This window comes from Agelaius phoeniceus, chromosome 15 (assembly GCF_051311805.1).
Source record: "Agelaius phoeniceus isolate bAgePho1 chromosome 15, bAgePho1.hap1, whole genome shotgun sequence".
NCBI classification, from domain to species: Eukaryota; Metazoa; Chordata; class Aves; order Passeriformes; family Icteridae; genus Agelaius; species Agelaius phoeniceus.
Window position 1 is genome coordinate 11108071 of NC_135279.1, and position 19843 is coordinate 11127913.

General features: G+C 45.1%; 2 protein-coding genes across 4 annotated transcripts in view; one reads left to right on the forward strand and one right to left on the reverse strand.

Moving 5' to 3' along the window:
* Window positions 1-3431: 3431 nt before the first annotated feature.
* CCNI2 (cyclin I family member 2) lies at window positions 3432-6088 on the forward strand (the record flags this gene model as incomplete). Its single annotated transcript, XM_077186603.1, is given in 4 exon segments — window positions 3432-3587; window positions 4627-4857; window positions 5697-5865; window positions 5868-6088. Coding segments are annotated over 4 exon segments (777 nt in total), but the record flags the coding sequence as incomplete, so codon positions are not given.
* Window positions 6089-10717: 4629 nt separating this feature from the next.
* Window positions 10718-19843, reverse strand: part of SEPTIN8 (septin 8) — a 35319-nt gene continuing 26193 nt past the window's right edge. Inside the window, exons 6-10 of one of the 3 annotated variants that reach the window (XM_054642822.2) lie at window positions 19744-19840; window positions 19284-19452; window positions 18901-19033; window positions 18045-18235; window positions 10718-11762 (exon numbers count right to left, since the gene is read on the reverse strand). In XM_054642822.2, coding sequence (XP_054498797.1) covers window positions 11708-11762; window positions 18045-18235; window positions 18901-19033; window positions 19284-19452; window positions 19744-19840 — 645 coding nt within the window. In that variant the 3' untranslated portion in view covers window positions 10718-11707. Of the gene's footprint in view, window positions 11763-13341; window positions 16201-18038; window positions 18236-18900; window positions 19034-19283; window positions 19453-19743; window positions 19841-19843 lie in introns of those variants that run through there. The other 2 variants (XM_054642824.2, XM_054642825.2) reach the window with 2 other exon arrangements.

Consider the following 19843-nt stretch of genomic DNA (forward strand, 5'->3'; position numbering starts at 1 on the left):
CTGGAAAATGCCTTAGCCAGAGAGGCCAGCATTTGAAAAGTGCCAGTTTTCCAGAATCCCACTGTGAAGGTATCCTCCCTGTCCTCTTTGGAATTCCCTAAAGAACCCTGCAAAGATGCAGTGCTGATCATGCCATCTGATTCACCTGAATGCAAAAGTCATCCCTCATGGGCTAGGCTTAAGGAATGGAGGGGCAGGAGCGTCTGTATTTATCCCATTTTATATTTTATTGACGCCTTGTATAAACCAAGGGCTTTGCATTTTTCTCTGGCTCAGTCAGAAAAGTAGTTTTGGGAAATGTGAAATAGTTTGGGATAATGTGGTAGAGCAGGTAAGAGGAGCCAATTGATGGTAAAACCATAAATTTGACATATTAATTGTGTTCAGCACTGTCTGTGAATTCCATCTGTTAAGGTGGGAGAAGATGGAATTCACTGAGGCCTAACAGAAACCCAGCCCCATTCTAAGCTGCCTTAGGAAGCTACAAGACTCCATGGCCTCTGTGAACAATGCAAAACAGTTTTGCTTGGCTGCTTCTGTAAGTGCATCAGAACCATGGAAGAATGCACAGAAGTGCCTCAGCAGCCTTGTCTCTTTGCAATAGTCTAGAAATGCTACTCTTTACCCAGTACCTTTACTATCAAATTAAGCAAAATAGTGAAACAGATAATGGGATGAGTAATATTAAACAAGTTGGTGCTTAATTTTGTCTGGTTTGTGTAGCTGCTTGGCCTTTTTACTTCTCCTACAACAATGCTCAGGTGTGTTCCATGGGTGCTGTTCTCACAGCAGCCACAGTCCTCTCTTTCACCTGAATGCAGCTTCAAATAAGATATAAGATAGAAAAAACTCAGTACATTTTGCCATGTACCTTTGGGGAGTCACAAACCTGGCTCTGGTCCCAACACTCAGCAAATCCAAGGGCTGTTAAAACTCTCACAGAGTAAATCAAAACCTGCTCCTGACTCTGGTTTCTCTGTTGAGGCTGGCTGAGTGGAACATGTGCTTTAGACTGCTCCAAAACGTGCCCTTGCCCTCCCTCTGTGGACACAGCTGACAACTTCCTTAATTTCAAGCCTCCAGGCATCTAAAATGCTAATTAGAGCACTTAAAAGGATTTGAGTCTTCCTTTGGAGATATGTTAACAAAATCATCAAAGCACTAACTGTATTTTTCTTCTAACTTTTCCTTCCCCTCAGGGCACAGATCTCTCTCTGTCAGGTTACAAAAAAGCAGTTCTCTGGATTCCAGAAATCAGCTCCCAGTTCCAGTTTTACCCATAAATGTTTGCCTTAGCCACCAGCATCTTCAACAGGCTGTTGGCATCAGTAAAGGTAAAGATCTCTGTCAGCTTTTCCCTGGCTAGATTACTGACTGGGAATGTAAGGAGCATGTAATCAGTTTATACACAAAGCAAGGATGATGTTTGGCAGCAGATTTAGGGAGCAGTCAGGGTCGTTGCTGGGGAAGGCCATTAAGCAAATATATATATACACACATGTATGAACTTGAGTGTTTGATGAGGTTCCACTGACCTCATTAGAATTGTTTGTGTGAACTCAGTCCAGCTGTTGTGGAAAGTACAAAGAACTCATCTGGTTTTCTCTGCTAAACAGAAATGATTTGCATTATCACTTTGAATATTCTGGTTTTTAGACTACTATTTTTAATTAAACTGTGGGGCTGAGCTTTTCTGCCACTGAAGCTACAGCAAAGGTAGGAATTGAGCTGAGCCTTGCAGCTCCCCATTCTATTTAGGTTGATACTGGCATATAGAATCACAGAATCATTTAGGTTGGAAAAGGCCTCTAAGATCAAGTCCAACATTTGAGTGATCACCACCCTATCAACTAAACCATAGTACTAAGTGCCACATCTAGTTTCTTGAACACCCCCAGGGATGCTGACTCTCCCACCTCCCTGGACAGCCTGTTCCAATATTTAATAACCCTTTCCATGAAGAAATACTTCCTTAAGAAGTCCAACCTGAACCAATATCTGAAAGTGAGGAGCAACATTGCAGTGTAAATACTGTGACAGAGTATTTGCAGAATCTAAAAGTTGTGAGAGACATGAATAAAAATGGTACCTATAACAGGATTTATTCTGCTTTACTTTGAGTTTCCTTCTTCTATTTCCAACTTCTGTTGCTAAACTAATCCAGAAGCAACTGTAACTTAAACGAAAGTTTCAAACTTGTGTATCACAGAATGACAATTATTTCCCCCAAGACTCTTATCTTCTTTACTCAGTGTTTTCTTCTTCTCCCTTCAGGCTTAATTAAAATATCTGCAGTGCATTGCAATTTCCTGCCTTGTCCTTGCAGCAGAAACCAATGAAGATGAGGTCTGTATGTTTCATTTTAAACACACTAAAAGTTGTTCATGTTTCCAGATCTTTCATCAACTTGGACATAATGAAGGAGTGTTAATTTGTTTACCCTAAGTAGTCCTAAAGAGGTGAGAGCAGCATTTTCAGTCCTGTTTCATTGTTGCTCCAAAGAATTGTGACCTTTATGGATGACTTGTTTTTGTTTATGTCATGGATGTGTTTCTGTCCTGTCCCCAAACCTCTCTCCTCTTTTCAGAATCCTTGGCTCACAGTAGAGCTTAGTCTGAGGGCACACTCAAGATGCCCATGCGAGGGCAGTAATTCCCATTCCTCCTGGCAGGGCACAGCAGGTGTGACAGAGCAGAGGCTCTTCAGAGGAAGCTTTAAATAGATGAGTTTGCTTGGAGCCAAAACTGGTTTCTGAATCCAGTGAAGAACTGACTCATGTCTGCAGCTCAAGATGAGAAAATAAAGTCAGCAGCCAGGGAGAAATTACACAGGATAGCTCTCACGGCAAAAATGCAGGGAATAGACTTCTGCAGGCATTTACAAGCACTAGCTAAAAGCATTTCAGATTGGATTCCTCTTTTCTTCCTTCTGCTTTGCAAAAGAAGAGGAAAGCCAGGAGCTGGAGTCAAACATACACATCTCTTCAAACAGCCACTGTGGTAGTGAAATGTTCTTCACAGCCTTTCTTAGGTGGTGTTACACTGAGGTTATTGTTCCTTTCCTCTCAGCTACAAAGACTAAGCTGTGTCAATGACCACAGGAACCAAGACAACCACAGCAGGCCTTGTAAAACAGGTTGGCAGGAAGCCTCCTCTGAGTAAAAGCTGTGGTAGCAGGGAAGGTGCATCACTGATGCCACACTGGGGAGCTCATGGCTTCATTCTTGCTGTGGGCTGGGTCAGCAGCAGCTGCCCTGGGCTGAGCAGGGACCACCCTTCATTTAGGATGGGAAGTACCTAGGATGAGAGCTCCTGAATGAGCATTCTGCTTAACATAAACTTGTGTAAACTTGTCAGATCCCTTCACAATACAGAGAAGCACACACAGCACTGTATAGGATGTTGGTTTCTTTATTTTTTTTGTAATTTTTAAAAATTTTTTTACAGATAATACCATCAGTGCAGACGCTAGCAGTGCAGAGCAGATGTAAACACTCTCCAGCCGAGATCTTGAGAATGGAAAGAATTATACTGGATAAGCTTCAGTGGGATCTTTACACAGAAACACCAATGGATTTCTTAAACATTGTAAGCACTACATTTTGCAATGTTTTTTCTTTAAAGAAACAACACCTTATCAAATAAGACTAAAAAACACAGATGCACACACACACACACACCCACCCACACATCCTTCCCAAGATTCTTGGCAAACTACCTATTCCTACCTATCTTCAAGCCTTTTAAAGAATATTACAGTAATTATATTTTTAAAATTTTTTAAAATTTTCTACTATTTAAAACCTTCTATTTTGCTCAAAAAAAATTTACTCTTGTCTTTATAGGAGAACTGAAAGGACATTAAAAAGATTCTCATAATGCACAACTATATGCCTTCTTTATTTTTTTTTAATACAAGCTGCAAAAATATTTTTAACTATTTCCCTTCTCTTAATACTGTACATACAAAGCTGTCAGAGTTTTGCTACATTTCCCACATAGGTTTTTGCTTAAACCATTTTCCTTTTCATCCCACTAATTATTCATTTATGCAATGAGACTACCTTGGTCTGGCACTTAGTTCACATTGCAGTTACTAAACATTTAATAGAAACAATGAATTGTCTTCAAGAAACGATCATGTACTAGTAAGGCAAAATTCATGTGATATGAACATATCCTGGATCCCTATTTTAAAATTATGTGCAAATATTAAGCCATTTTAGGCTGCTGATTGTGAAAACTGCCTTTCGTAGGTGCTTGTTTCCTTGGTGAATTCAGAGTTCAGTATTATTGATTTTACTGGATTTGGAGCTGCTGTCCTGAACTGAATCTCCTGGACAGCAATCTGGATAATGTAGAAACCTCAGAAATTGTTAGGAAACATAGACCTCATACATTCATTATCACCTCAGAAAAACAGTTCAATGATTGGCAAGTACGAACACAAAACACAAAAATAAAAGGTGGGGGAAGCCTTCAGGTTTCCTGATATGAGATGAAATTCATCTGTACTTCAGGGTGATGACATGAAAACATGTAACTTCACTAACCTCTGCTTTTCTTTTCATATATATATATGTGTGTGTATATATATATATATATGTACAGTTTGTCTTCTCTGCAGTTCCATGCCATGGTGATGTCCAGCTGGCCCCATCTCCCACCCAGACTGCCTCAGAGGAATCCTTCCCTCCACGTTGCACTCTTGACCAAGCAGCTGCAGCACTGAATGGCCTGCCACCAACTTGTGCAGTTTAAGGGCTCCACGTTGGTTTTGGTGATCATCACCTTGGAGCTGGAGAGGCAGACTCCTGGTTGGTTTGTTGTTATTACTGATCTGCTAAAAAAAGCACAGGTAGGAAGCACAATGGCCTTTGGTCACAAATCCTGAAGGCAGGACATGATAAAGAATAAAGCCATGTGTATTTACAGCCAGTATTGCTCTTCAGCAGCCCCTGAGACTTGTGTCCTTGCTCTGCCTTTGCTGCAGACCTTCTGGTGCTAACAAAAGGGCAGTTCAGGGGTGGGACTGGGGAGAGGGACATCCCTTTGGCAGGGCAGGGAGGGTTCCAAATTCTTGGCCACAGATAGCTGCCTGCATCCTGGGCCTGGAGAAATTCTCTCATGATTGGAGAGTCTGAGACCACCTAGAAACCTGCCCAGTTTCCTCAGCCTCCTTCTGAACACTGAGAAAACTTTTAAGTACAGTCACATAGCTCTAAAAATATAACCAGTTTGACTTCTGATGATTCAAGACAAGCTCTATTTCTTTTTCTTTTTTTCTTTTTTTTTAAAGCTTTTCCCCAGTTTCATAAAACACATGCCTTTTAAGAAAGCACACTTAGAAGGGTAAAGACCCATGCCGTCAGCTTGCCATCCACCCATTTTAAGGTTTTGAATTTGTCTGAAATAACCTGGCCTCCTGCTGTCCCTCCTGCCTGCTGTTTCCTGCAGAGAGGAAGCACTTGCCCACGTTCTGTGTAGAGGAAGGGGTAATCATAGTTGTAGGAATAGTTATCAGGAGCTCCTGGATAAGTGTTTTCCCTCAGGATCAACAGCATATTGCTGCTATGCATCTCCTGAGGCATGCAGCCTGTCCCTGCCCTCCCCCTAATTACAAAGTGACAGGAGCAGTGGCCAGACAAGAGAGTCACATATCCAGAACTTAAAATAAATCTGCATCTTTCTTTACAGGTGAACAGCACTGAATTCTTGCACTGCAAAGAGCTTGTGGATCTAGAGCTAATGTGCTTGCAGGCACCCAATGCTGTCAATATTTTCTATCCCATCAGCCAAGCTGTGAAGGGCCATCCCAAGGCAAGGCTACCCTGCCAGCCCCCTTCTGAATGGCAGAGTTCCCAACGAGGAGGCTGAGGGCTGCTGAAAGCCAGCCTGTTTCAGCCCCTTTCACACCTACTACAGCCCAAATTCCTGATCAAACCCCTGAGACAGAAGAATGCTGAGATGGATTCAGACTCCTGCACAGTGAGGATGGGGAGGTGACTGCTGGGAGGATGAACATAGGAGGTTCAAGCCCTCAACTGAGCCGCTCCTGTCCTCCCTTACAGCCACTCAAAAAGGACTAGGGGGGAATTATTGCCTTGGAAGCAGCACCTGCAGAACCAGCAAACAGAACAGCCAAAATAACAGGGCAAAAGTGTCACTGTGCTTCTCAGAGGACAAAACCACTTGGTATTATCAGTCTATTTTTTATGTCCTTCCTAAGCAGTATGTGCTGCCCCTCACGTTTAAGACTATGCAAAGACAGAAAGCTGGGGAGAGGAGGGACTTGGTCACAGTCCTACAGCCCAGGGATCCAGTTGGCAGGCAGCTAAAAACTTCATGGAGAACCAAATGCCTCAGAGTTTATTTCTAAAATAGCCATGATGAAGTTTGACAGATTGAGCCTTTCATCCAGCTCATGCCATTGTTCTCTCATTAGAGCTGATCTGGCTCGGCCCATGGGAGCTGAACAGGAGCTGCTGCTGTCGAGGAATGGGCAGCCCCCACTGCTGCCTCTGCAAGAGATCTCAGATAGAACCAAGGCTTTCATTCAGCAGTGAGAAGCTTGAATCAAACCTCCAGTTTTCCTTAAGGCCTTACCTTGTAATCCAGAGGTCTGGGATCTGTGCTTTTTCCTGGTTAGGCCATTACAGACTCTATCACAGTTCCTATGAAATGTGGGAAATCATTTCTTGTCTACAATCACCATTGCCTTGAGCTCTCACCAACCAGCATGTGCTGGTCAGAGTTTTTAAAATTTATTCTGTCTTATTAGACTAGACAAAATAAAATGCCTTTAGTAATTTCCCTCCACCACTACAACCACATTATTTCTTACAAATTGCTTCATCTTCATAGCAAAGTGGTTTTACAAAGGTCAGATTAAACCACTCTTGCACTTTTAAAAACTAGCTTCACAAATCCTTTTAAAATTAGTGGAGGTTTTGTTTTAAACAATAGGCATTTTTAGGTGATTGTTACCCTAGTTTGAGGGTATATTCCAGCCAGTGTGGGATGGGTAACAGCACCATACCTGCCATCCTGTCACAGAACAGGAGGGGGGTTCATATGGACTGGCACAGGCCAAATACTGAGCAGGTGTCTCATGTAATGACATGGGATAAATAACTTGGAGACAGAGGTGGGACAGGAGCAAGGAGACAATGCTGTGTAACTGCAGAACTTATCAGGGCAACAAAAACATTTCTGGCCTTCTCCCCTTCTTCATTGTCTTATCCTGTAGGAGAGGAATTCCTGCACCAACCCTGCAGGACTGATGTGCTGAGCAGCTGTTCACACTTTCTCAAGTGTTAAATCTGCCAGAGGGAGCTCTGTGTGTGCAGGGAGAAAGCCATGCAGCTCTTGAAACCCCAAAGGAAGCCCCCAAGTGTTCCAGTAACATCCAGTAATGGAGACTTAGTGCAAATAACCTGTGTGAACAGACATGACCTGAACAGCAGTGAAAGCCACAGAATTCCCTTGAGCCAGGTCAAAGCTACCTCAGGCTGTGGATGCTGTGCTGAGGGGGGCCCTGCCCAGGCCTGGGATGCTGCAGGAGCAGGACTTGGGGCTGGTTTAGACCACATGAGGTTTGTGAGGTCCCCATATACTCAGGGGTCAGGCAGCAGCATGCTTGGAACATGGTATTTATTTATGCTACCACAGGGAAGGTTCTCATTTAATGGTAGGGCTCTTCCCTCCTCCTGGGCAGTGCCTTCCTTTGCTCTCACAAGCTGTGAGTTGACTGCCTGGCTCTTGGGAGGAGGGGAGTTGTCTTTTATAGTTTCCACTAAATAAAACATCAGCTTGGCCTGTTCTCTGTGGCCCGGGAATAGCCCAGCTGAAAGGTGATGCCCACACCAATCCCTGTAGGAAACTGGGCTGTGTGATGGGCTCTGCTTCCCTCCCATCCCTTTGCCCTATCTCAAGCGCTGTCCCCAGCTGTGTGTACCCATGGAAATGCCAGCAGCAAAGCTCTGCACACAGTGATTAACATGCTGTAACTCTACACCACAGCAATCCCAACCTCGTGTTTCCCCCACAGCTGTGAGCATACAGACACAGTTCTTGCCTGCAGCTGGATGAGGTGTTAAAACCCACGAACAAACTTGCTTTTCAAAATCTCTGCAGATCTCTATGATCAACATGCAAAAGCACATATTAACAGGGGTTAATTCAAAAGATGAAGGCAGTGCTGGAAGGCCCTTTAGGGCTCTGTGTTCCCAGTCAGGGTGCAAGATGCCACACTGGGATGGGAACAGTTCACCTGGAGGCTGCCTGTGCTCCCAGGACACACTGCTGCTTCTCTGGCAGCACAGCTCCCTCCCACACACCTACTGCAGCACTGCAGTTACCAGAAAGGAACAAACACTGCTCTCTTGGCTTCCACAGGCTAAAAACATCACTTACCTCTTCATTCTGCCATTGCTCAGAATGGAGCTTCCTACCCCAAAGAATGAGCTGCCAGGTACAGGAAGGAGCTGCTCTTGCACAGGACCATTCCTGTTACACAAGGAGCTTTTTGGATAGTGAGAATAGCACCAATTCTCTTTTTTTCTAGCAGTACAGGGTCAGAAGCTTTAATACCTTTCCCCTTCCTGCCTGGACAAGTAATGAGTGGCAAGATGAACACTCCCCACAGACAGCAGTGTCAGGAACAATTATTTTGCCCAGTGAGTTTCAGAGAGGATGACATCTCACCCCTGCGCCTACCTGTTTGGACTGTGTGTACAACATGAGTTTATTCCAACTGCAGCTCAACTCACCACTGCAGATCCCATTTACTACACACCAGTTACTGGTGAAAATGGGGGAGATTCAGTGAGTGCTGGCACAGGACTGATGTGGTTATGGCCAGCTCTGTGAGGATTGTTGTTTTGGGGATTATTCACTCTCAGAAGAACTACAGAGAATGCTTATAGAGTATTTTCAGAGCTCTGACCTGGTAAGGTCCCTTCCCTTGGGGGATCTTGGCCCAGGTGAGGCTCTCAAACCCAGACTCCTCTTGTTGTTGCCTAAATTTAGACCAGATTTCCAGATGCCTGAAGCTACCACCACCTTGTAAACAAAGCTGCAATTGCACCTGAAATCCCCAATGGTAAACATCCACAGAACTGTTTTCTGTGGCTGTTTTAAACCACCTACAGAAACAGCAAAGCATTTCAGATTCTCCCACCCACCACAATGTCCCCCATTCATAACCCCAGCTAAAGGAATCATGTCATAGCTCATGGAGTCACCCAGGGACCACTGCCAGTGAGGAGGGAGCTGCCCCATTTCAAGACAGCACTCACTGGGGTGTTTCTGACAATAAACCTGACAATAAACCTGACTCAGTGGCACTAATTGTGGAGGGTGTGTGATGACCTAGGAGAAGAGCTGCACAAATAAATAAACTCCTGCAGTCAGAGAACTGACCAAGAGACAAGAAAACTGCAAAGGGAAGAGTAATGCAATAGTTATACCTCATTTGTGGCATTGCAGCAATACAGTTGTTATTTTTTTTCTCCTGCTAATTGACTTTGCTGTGTTAAATTGAATTTGAGCAGTACTTACAGTTCAATTCTTTAGGAAGGCAGAGAAGTGCACTGAGATGGAGAGATGCATTAACTTCTGGCAGGTCTCAGAGCCCCCTCCCATTCCTCCTCAGCAAGACATGCAACTGGAATCCCCCTGGTGACCTAACTGTGGCCATGACAAACAGAACTTAATCAAATCTTCTGAGCAATTTGGAAAAAGAACAAAAAGCTTTGATTCCCAATTCACCTATCCTGCTGGGAATCGAACTTGACAAAAGCTCCAAGCTGGATGAAAGCTTTGCCAAAGGAATTAGAGTGGCTGCCTCAAAAGAGAACACAAGCAAGTTTAAATCAGTCCTCAAAGCAGCAGCAAAGCTGTACCATGGCTGATGGTCAAACACAGCTTCAGCTTGCCCACATTTCGTGCAGGCACCACAGACATGAAGACAGACAGAGCTCTCCTAAGCAGATTTCCCACCTGGTCCCACTTCCCCTGGCACAAGTGGCGCCTCATCCCTGCCCACTGTGGCAGCAGGGACAGGCAGGGGTGAAGGTGTTTGTCAAGGGGTTTCATCCCTACTGCCTGCAAGTGACAGCAGTCTGCACAGCTTCTCCTTGTGTCCAGTTCAGTCCTCTTCAGGCCACATGCCTGTTACAGCTGCAATCTATTTCCCAGCTCTGACTTAGGCTAAGGGCATCCAGAGGGTTTTGACTGTCACACACCCTCAGCACCTCTACAACAGCCTCTCTGTCTCTTGAGGGGTTACAGGGACACAAAGTCCTCTATGGGAGCCTTGGGGCTCCTGTCACACACACCCACACTCTCATTCTCAGCCTTTGTCCCACTGTGGTCACACCACCAGCATGAGGCAGGGGAACAGGGTGAGGGTGAGACTTCAAAGCTCCTGCCAAAGACTTTTCACATTTACATTCCAATCAAACACTCAAGTAATCTAGCCCGTTATCTTCCACAGGAAGAAAACTGGCTTTTGGCCACTCCTCCCCTGCCAGCCTCGGGGCAGTGGGGAAAAGGGAGGGAGACTGGGGACAGCAGCTGCCAAGACAGGGGTGCTCAGGGGACATCACACTTTAATCAGAGGGCAACGGGGTTAATGAGGGGAAACTGGGGTCACAGAGGGACACAGGACATGGTTCTGGGTATACCTGGTGTACAAACCATGGTTTTAACAGATGTTTGTTAAACAAGTCAGTTTTGTTTTTATTAAACCCAGCTTTGGTACAGGTCATTCCTGAGATTCATTTACAAGGTTGTTTAAAACAAAGATAAACTGGGGCCTCTCCCTGTTCCTGTGTGAAGTTACTGGGGCACAGACATCACACATTGTTTTTCCCCTTTCCTTTTCTTAAAGAAAAGTGTTTGTGTAAGGGGAAGTCAGTCTGTAACAGACACAGAACTTACACCAGGAACACTGAGTCTCCAGCATTAAACCATTTCTCCTCCATTAATAAATAACATTTAGTTGTGCTTTAACGTGGCTCCCTTTGCACCCATCACATCCCAGCAGGAGGAGCAGAGCCCAGAGTGGCCAGGCAGGGTTACCTGGCCCAAAGCAGCAGAGGGGAGGTGGGCAGGGAGCTCTGGGGAAGGGGTTACAGTGTGAGGCACCATGTGCAGCCCTCAGAAAACTAAAGAGATGAAGGCTGGGGCATTTTGGTTATAAAACCTGTAAGTATACAGAAGCAAGCTGCACAGAAGAGTTATTGTTATGAAAGGTGAGAATCCAGCTGAAAGATTAGGGATGTCAGGTTAGGGACATCAGGTTCCCCAGTTACACCCCAAAACCAGACTGAGGGGAGGACCTGCAGGACCCTGGTACTGCAGCAGCTCGAGCAGCAAAGCTGAAAGCTCCTCACACTACCCCAGCTTTGTCCCTCACCTCTCTGGAGTCAGTCAGTGTTAACTCCCTTGGGCTGAGCCCCAAAAGAAGCATTCTGGATTTAGTGCCAGCCGTGCAGCAGTGTGAATTAGCAGTTTACCTTTTGCAAGTATCTCGGATTTGAACTTTACCAAGAAACCTGATTAAGCAAACTTTTCCCCATCAAAAGACACGGTGAATTTTAGTCCTTGCTACATATTCTCTTCTGTGCAATATATTGCAAGCTTAAAGGTGTAAGCACCAATTAATTTCTTCTGCATGAGATGTTTTGGCCTTAATAAATCTTCTAATTAACATATCTTCCTGTTGTTATGGAGTAGGCACTGGGAAGACTAAAGAAGCTATAGAAAGAACAAAAGAAAATCAGTGTTTAAGTTTCAGTTATTTACATTAAGTAAAGACAGCATTAAAGGTCAAAGCACCAATCTATTGTACAGACATTTGAGTTTAACCCATTGCAACTTGGAGAAGCTCTCACAGCTGTCAACATCTTGTTTGGAACTGGTAATAAAGGATTGATTTAAAATTTTAATGAAAGGACTGCTGGTGGAACAGGAGAAATCCCAGGGGATGGAGACCCCCAAGAGCAGCCAACCACCCACAGATGGAGCAGTGGCTTTGCAGGGTCCATGCCCCATTCCATCCCTCACAGCTGCAGAGTTCTCCAGAGGGAACAGCCAAGGACAAGGCTGGGTTTGTGGGGCTGTCTCCTGAAGGAAAATGCCATCATGCCATGTCCCAGGGCCTTGGCCACTGGGCCTGGGCTCTGGAACTGCAAAGCAGGGGCAGCACCTACCTCACTGCTTCTATAACAAACCTATGCATTTCTCCTCCTCCTCAAAGCAGATCTAGGAGCTCTGCACAAGTGTTAATGAATGCTCTTAACACTGCTCCTCTGGAAAGACACTTGCCAATGCACATCATCTGAATCACCACATGGCCCACCTTTAAAAGCACCAGCTGCTCCACCACCTTTGGTTCCCTGAATTCTGAATGCATGTGCTCCCCTCTGGTCTCCCACATTCGGCTTTAAATGTATTGGGATGGAAAAGGATGTGAACATTTCATACAAACCACTTGGTATCAACTGGTAATTCCTTACTAAAGCTTTTGCTTAAAAGGTTTCCAGCTGCATATTCCTAAAAAGCTTGGAGAGGCAGCCAGGATCACCAGCCTGGTTTTGTTCTTCAAGCTGGGGCTGCAGAAAAACCTCCCACCAGCAGCACTGCTACAGCAAACACTGTGCATCAGCCAAACCCCACACTGGCAGTGTCTGAAGGGCAGCACTGATCTCAGTCCAATACCAAATCAACCCCAGAAGGGCCCAAAGCTGAGTGAATGTAACTTGGTACCGAGCAATGGCCCAGAACAGACACTGAGAACAAACCTTTGGGTAAAGCTTCAGCATCTTCCTGAAAGCAGAGCACCAAACTGAAGCTGTGCTCTTTCGTTGGCCTTGACCTAAGTGTATCATGTCCCTCTCCAGACAAGGAACACAGCTTTGGATGCACCCCAGGAAACCTCTCCACCTCTGCTCCCTTCTCACCCTACCTTTAAATCACCTCTTTGGGCACCATGAAATCAGCAAAGCTGCTGGTACATCCCTGCTCAGTCACCAGACCTCACAAAGGAGATGTACCAACAAGCCTCAAAGCTCCTTCTGCCCAAATACTGACAGCTTTTGGATTAATACCTAGGAATTTCTCCCCAGATTACATAGGAAGTACATTTCCACATACTCTATGATTAGCTAGTTGTTAATTAATTAGCTAATTATATTCTTGAATGTTCCAAACAGTCGTAAGACAGCCTGTGACTGGTGAGCTTGCAATCATAACACACTATTGTTGTGACAGATAATACAGAAAATAACTAGATTGCACAGAAAATGCACCACTAAATAAATGACACCACAAAAACTCAAAATACATGTGAGATTTAATAAAAGAAAAAAAAGTACAAAGTGAGTGGAAAGAAAAGAAAGAAAAAAACCAAACCAAACCATGAACCCCAACACGCTGGGAATGCCAAAGCAAAGGGATGCAGCAGGTCCCAGAGGGCTCTGTCCCCCCCTCTGTCCCCAAGGTGCCTCCATGGCTCCAAAAATCCCCCTCCACACCCCTGGGGCAAACACCTCAGCCAGGCATGCCCCCCCCAGAGACACACAAAATACAGTTTAATTTAGAAAGCAGACAACATACAGGATGGTAAACATTTAAATTATTTTAAAAAATGGATAGTTTTTTGCCATTAATACCAATCTTTTACAGATAAATATATAAAACAACTGAAGGACGTGTAGCTGGATGGTTTCAATCATTTCTGAGGGATATTTCGTTCACTTTTTCTAGCCTACAAGATTTTAAGTTTTCAGACTGGGTGAGATCAGCATCACAACATATTTGTAATTTGTTAAATAAAACCAAGACACACAACTACCCTACCACAATACTTAAATCTTGTCTCAGCCAAAAGAAAAAACCAAATACTTAAGGGAAAAAAATATGACTGAGTCCCCCTGGGGAGATTATGATGTTGAACAAGCAACTACTAGGACAAGGGATATCTGTCACAACATAAAATCAAAGTAATATAATAATAATAATCATGAAAATATTGTTACATACATTCTGAATGTCTTCTTCAGAAAATGCTGTAAATTTCTCCACAATGCCCATGGATTTGAAGATTTTTACTCTTTGTTATAATAATATTTTTTAACTACCGGTTATTCCAGGAAAAAATAATTGGTCTCTGACGAGCCAGGGCAGAGAGAAATGGTTTGCATAGATGTTGCTGGCTGCAGCATGAGATCAGGAGAGAACTGCTGACTGGGAACACTGGCGAGGCAGCTGGGTGCACACCAGTACCACCAGTCACTGTTTCATCCCAGCACTGCCCTGGGAGGCAGAACAATGAACCAAAGAGCATGGCTTGCTCAGGCCATTAGTGCACCACAGTTTCTCCCATTAGCAAAAGATTAATAAAAAATAATCTGCTACATGATTGGTCTGTAGGCAGAGGTGAGGTGGAATTGTCTTCTTGCATATAACAGAAGCTTGGGTTCCTTGTGTTTGAGAAAACCACACTAACCCTCCTAACATTTGATAGTTACTCTTTAAAATACATCTAACCTGGAGGCACAGCCTTAAAAATTAAATGTCCAGCTTTCAGCAGACTCCCAACAAGTGCAGAATTTTTATTCTTTGAACAAAAGCCTGCTCTAAAAGGTACCAGTGAGATCTTTGTGAGGTTCTTTTCTACAAGCAAGCAGCAGCACTGTCAGTATATCCACAGAAAAGGCCAATGTCCATTGGAAAACAGTTTAATTCCTGAGCATGTATTTAGAAAGGGGGGGAAAAAAGCTCCTATAATGGAATATGACAGTTAAAGAACCTCAGAATCCAGCAGAATGCTGCCCTGTGACAGCTCAGACCCAGGCCCTGCATCTCCTTCTGCACAGCACATCAGGAATTTGCTGACAGCTTAAAGACAAGTCTTTAACAAAAAACATATCAGAAAAATCCTGTAACATTAATAACTAAATAAAAACACACACACTCACAACTAACACTTAGCCAGCCAGTGTTTTTATAAACTCTAAAGACACTATGTGAGGGTTAATATATTTCCTTTCATCTAGCCTAGGATCTGATGGATGGATGGATGGAATTGGGTCCAACTATTTTTCCATGACAACACAGCTAGGAACTCTCTGTTCAGTTACTGTCCTGCCTATTCACAAAATGGTTTGAGTGGAGAAAATTAATATTGATCCTAATTATTCCTCTAAGCTCAGCTGCCCAGGAAAACAAGGCTGTGATTTCTAGGCATGAGGAGCTGTCAAAAGAAGCACCTTCTATGAGGGACAGAGCCTGTCAGCATAAACACAGTGCACAGCTCAAGAGCAGGGGATTCTCCTTATTAGGCACATATTAGGTTTAAGGTTAAGGAGCAAAAAGATCTTGGCTTAAACAGTTCCCACAACAGTAAATACATTGGTAAGTGACAACTGAAATGTTACATAAATCTTGTAGTTCCACTTTGTACAACAAACTCTTACGAAAAACCTCTCTATAAATGTTCTACTTTAGCAGTAAAGAAAATTCAAAACATTGTCCCATTAATTTTATTAACCTCTCTCTCTCCTTATATATATATATATATATATTATTATTATAAATGATGTAGATAGTGTTTAGAGTAATTCAGGAATTAATATAGAATTACTGGAATGAGGGTTACTCTGACTAAGATTGCTGCAGAAAGCCTGAATGTTGTGTTTTTCCACCCATTCTAAAAGCTACTTGAGAATTTTGTTAGAAAAACAAACATTTCAGCATTCTTCAGACCACTCCTCTCACTGTGCATGTACAGGAGAGGTCAATGAGCCTCCAGCAGTCACCTTGGCCAATTAAAAAAAAAATGCAGAAAGCAATTATTGAATTATTTAGCTGGTGGTAAGACGAGTTCAGTCACGGTCACTTCATACACAGCTGCTCCATCACTGGGTTTAGAACAAAACATCTTACTTGAGGGATTAGTTGGCTTTGTTTAACAAAATGTACATGTAAGGTTACTTCCTGCAAACCTCCTGATAATTCTGAAAAGAAAACAGCAGGCTGGAACACTGCAACCACCGGAGATGCTCATTGTCTCTGTCACTTTGGTCCACTCACACAATGTTATGAGAAGGGTCACTCAGGGTGGGAAACTCAAGCAACTTAACACATGAAAGCACCAAGTCCACTCTTGGCCTGAAAGTCTGTGTGTGATTAACTGAAAGAAACAAAACATAAAAAAAAAGCATGAATTAAAGTTATGAAAATCAAACAAAAGTGAGGTGTAGCCAAGTATGTTAAAACAAAAAAAAGGAGGAGGAGGACAAACACTGCTGGGGCAGCTGAAGGCTTCAGGTGAGAGCAGCCTGGCACAACCTGCTCAGCACCACAAACACTTCTCTTTCCCCCAACTTCTGCAGTTTTTCCATCACAATTTTTTACTTATTAAAGCTACTAAGGACGCTGCCTTGAACCACGAGATGATGAAGAGTTCAACAAGCTCTCCTCAATATTTCACTTGAGCAGAAATACCCAAAACCCCATAATTTGAGGTAGCCCACAGGTTTAAAAAGAAACAAAAACAAACAAAAAAAACCCCAATCCAGAACCATCCTGGTGATGGTGCAGCACCTCCTCCAGCTGTGCTCCAGAGCTAGAGCCCCTGCCCCAGCACCATGTGAGGTCCCCCAGTGAGCAGAGCCCAGGCTGTGGGTGTCCCTGGACCTCTGCACACCACTGAGCTGCCTCCCAGCCCTGCTCCTGACCACGGCTTGTTCCTGTTGCTATCCCGAAGAGGAACAGTCCAGACTCACAGCTGGAGGTGGGCTACACCCAGCAAAGTGCAGGAAAACCTTTTCTGCTGCAGCCAGAAGGAGCAGAGGGAAGCTGCAACATTTCTTGGCCCATATTCACAGTCCTTGCCTGCCCCTGGCATCACTTGCCCAAGTTACCACTGTGCTCACCTTCCCAAAGCAGTCCTGGGTCCAAGAAAGCCCTAGGATTCAGCTCCTAATTCAGATTAAACCCTATTTTCAGCAAAGAAATTTACAAACCATTTAGACTCTGTGTGTGAGGTGGGCCACGCCCAGAGCATGTTGAGCAGTCTGCAGAAGAGAGCACTTTTCACATTTACATTCCAACCAAACACTCAAGTAATCTACCCCGTTATCTTCCACAGGAAGAAACAAATTGCTGGGATGTCAGTGCACAGAATGAGCTCCTCTGGTGCTGCAGCTCACAGCAGGGCAATGACAGACCACAAGATCTCATCAGCAGTGAGAAGCTGAATGCTGTGCTGTCAAGCACGAACTCGGGTGTTGCTACTCTTCATGGTCTTGTTTTCTTGCCATCATTAAGAGGCTCAGAGAGCTTTGCTACCAGCCTGCTCTGGGTTTGACAGAATGCAGTTCTGACTCTTGAGCTCCTTCATGCAAGGGGAAGTAACAAAAAATGCTGCAATAGCAGAATGACCAGTTTGCATGACAGTGCTCCATTTTGGCTCCTAGCCAGTGTTCCTTAGAGACTGGCTTGAATTGGAAGCAGGATAACCCCCCAATATCTTTTCTCTTTAAACCTGTTTGTCCCATTCCTGGCCTATCACTACACAATCAGGTGGCTGGAACAGCAGTATTTACATACCCCTGTTCCTGCTGGCTTTAGTAATGTCAATTAATGTGCAGCAAGCTAAGATAAGAACTCTGCCTTTAGGGGAAAAGAATTTTCTTGTGATCAGTACTGTGCCCTGGAGCCCCATTTCACAACCTGAGCTGGCTGTCACAGAGGGAAGAACGAACCCCATGAGCCCATAATCTATCAAAGAATGGCCTCAAATTGCAAATCCCTCCCACCTCCAGCTGCCCAGGCTTTTCTGGGCAGTGCTTGGGCACAGGAGGGGCTCATCTTTCCTCTGCTTTAAGCAAAGAATCAGAAGGATGGGAGTTAGGATTCCAAAATCCCCTTTTCTCTGTATGATGTTTAAACAACTGACCAAACATTAAAGCATGTGAGCAGACTCCCAGCTTTCCAGTGGCAGAGGAGGAAGACTCCAGTTCAGACACTTACTTTTTCTTGTCTTTGTCCTTCTTCAGTGGCTGCTGTGAGGTAGCCTGCAAGGATTGGGACTGCAAGGTTTCCACTGCCACTTTCCGCCTGTTGAAGGCGTTCATCTCTTCCTCCAGCTCCTTCCTCTTCTCCTCCACCTTCCTTTTCTCTTCCTGGTGTATCCTTTTTAAGTGCTCAAACTTCTCATGCAGCTGGCAGGAGACAGAGCCTCTGAGCATGGCATTCAGCTGGTTTTGGCTGTGTTCCCTGCCCCGGGAGCCCTGCCACACCTCCCACACAAACCCCACCACAGGGACTAATCTGCTGGCAGAACACAGCCCCCAGGGCCACCAAAAGCAGGGAAGACACAATAAATTCAGCTCTGCCTGACACCACACAGCAAACCAGAGGCAGCATGGGCCCTGGAGATGAGCACAGGGGATTTTGGCTCTGCACAGGGGCTGGGGACATTGCAGGATCTTTTGTTCCTCACTAGTTCTGAGGATGGCCCATTTAATTCCTCCCCAGTCACAGCTGCTTCCTGAGGCCTCACACTGGGGACTCCACTGGACTCACTCTGACTGGGGACCCCAGCCCAGCTGCCCTCTTTACTCTGCTGTCCAGTGAGCCACAAGAGGCAAGTCTCTGTGACAGGGATGCTCACCTAAACGTCCTGCCACTGGCTTTCACTCCCCAGGCAGCAGCTGCATTTCCACGTGGCACAGGACAAGTTTCTGAGGCACCTACACCAGTGATGTGTTTGTGCTTTGGCTGGTGAGCTTTGCTGGAATGTGCTTTCCAGGATTCATGCATTGCCCAGACCCAGATTCCCTGCTGGCTGCAGTTTGGGTTCCTTGCAAATTTCTGGCACACCCACCTCTCTCTCCTTCTCCTTCAGCTCTGCCTCTGTCTCCTTGACTTTGTTAACAAACATTTGTCTCATTTCTTCCTCTTTCCTCTGGAGCTCACCCAAGAACTCTTTCCTTTTGGTCTCGTATGTTTCTTGGAGGCTGGGGAAGAAAGCAAATGAAATCCAGACTCTCTGGATGCTGATGAGTTAGTGATGGGGAAATGCATGCCTGTCTGTGCTGTTGGAAAAACAGGCAGGGAAGGGAACATCCAAATCAGCTGCAAAGCTCAAACCCAGCGCTGGCATTTCCCAGCCTGGTACTGTAGATTTACCTACAAACTTCCCATTTCTTTGGGCTGTCAGTACCAAACCCTCACTCTAAACTGCTGCTAGATGTGAAGGCCACTCACCTGAAGGGCTGGCTGTCTGGATCTGTGTCCTTGAAGCCCATCTCCTCCAGCTTGCACCTGCGGTAGAGCTCGTAGTGGCGGGTGTGGGTCTGCTCCCGCAGGTCCTCCATGTTCACCCGGATCAGCATCTCCCTCAGCTTCACAAAGTCACAGTGACTCTCATTCTCCACTGACAAAGGGAAGGGACAGGTCAGCAAACTGCAGGTGTGATGGGGGAACACAAGGCACACATGATTGGCTCCAGATACTCTCATCCTGAGGAACCTGCTGTCCTGCTCAGGGCACAACACAACCCCTGGAGGCAGGGATTCCTGCTGACCCCTTCCCACCTGCTGTAGGATGGCAACTCAAAGGAAGGACTGGCCAACCCACAAGGGCTGCAGGGGATGTGCCTGCACTGCTTGTCACAGGGCACCTTCATGCAGAGCTGGGAGGGTTTGGGGTGGGCTTGGCCCCTCACCTTGCACCACTCCCCAGGGGTACTGCCGAGCTCGCACCAACTTGTTCCCAACCTTCACCTCCTCCGTGCTGCCGACCACAGCAAAGGGCAGATGAGCCTG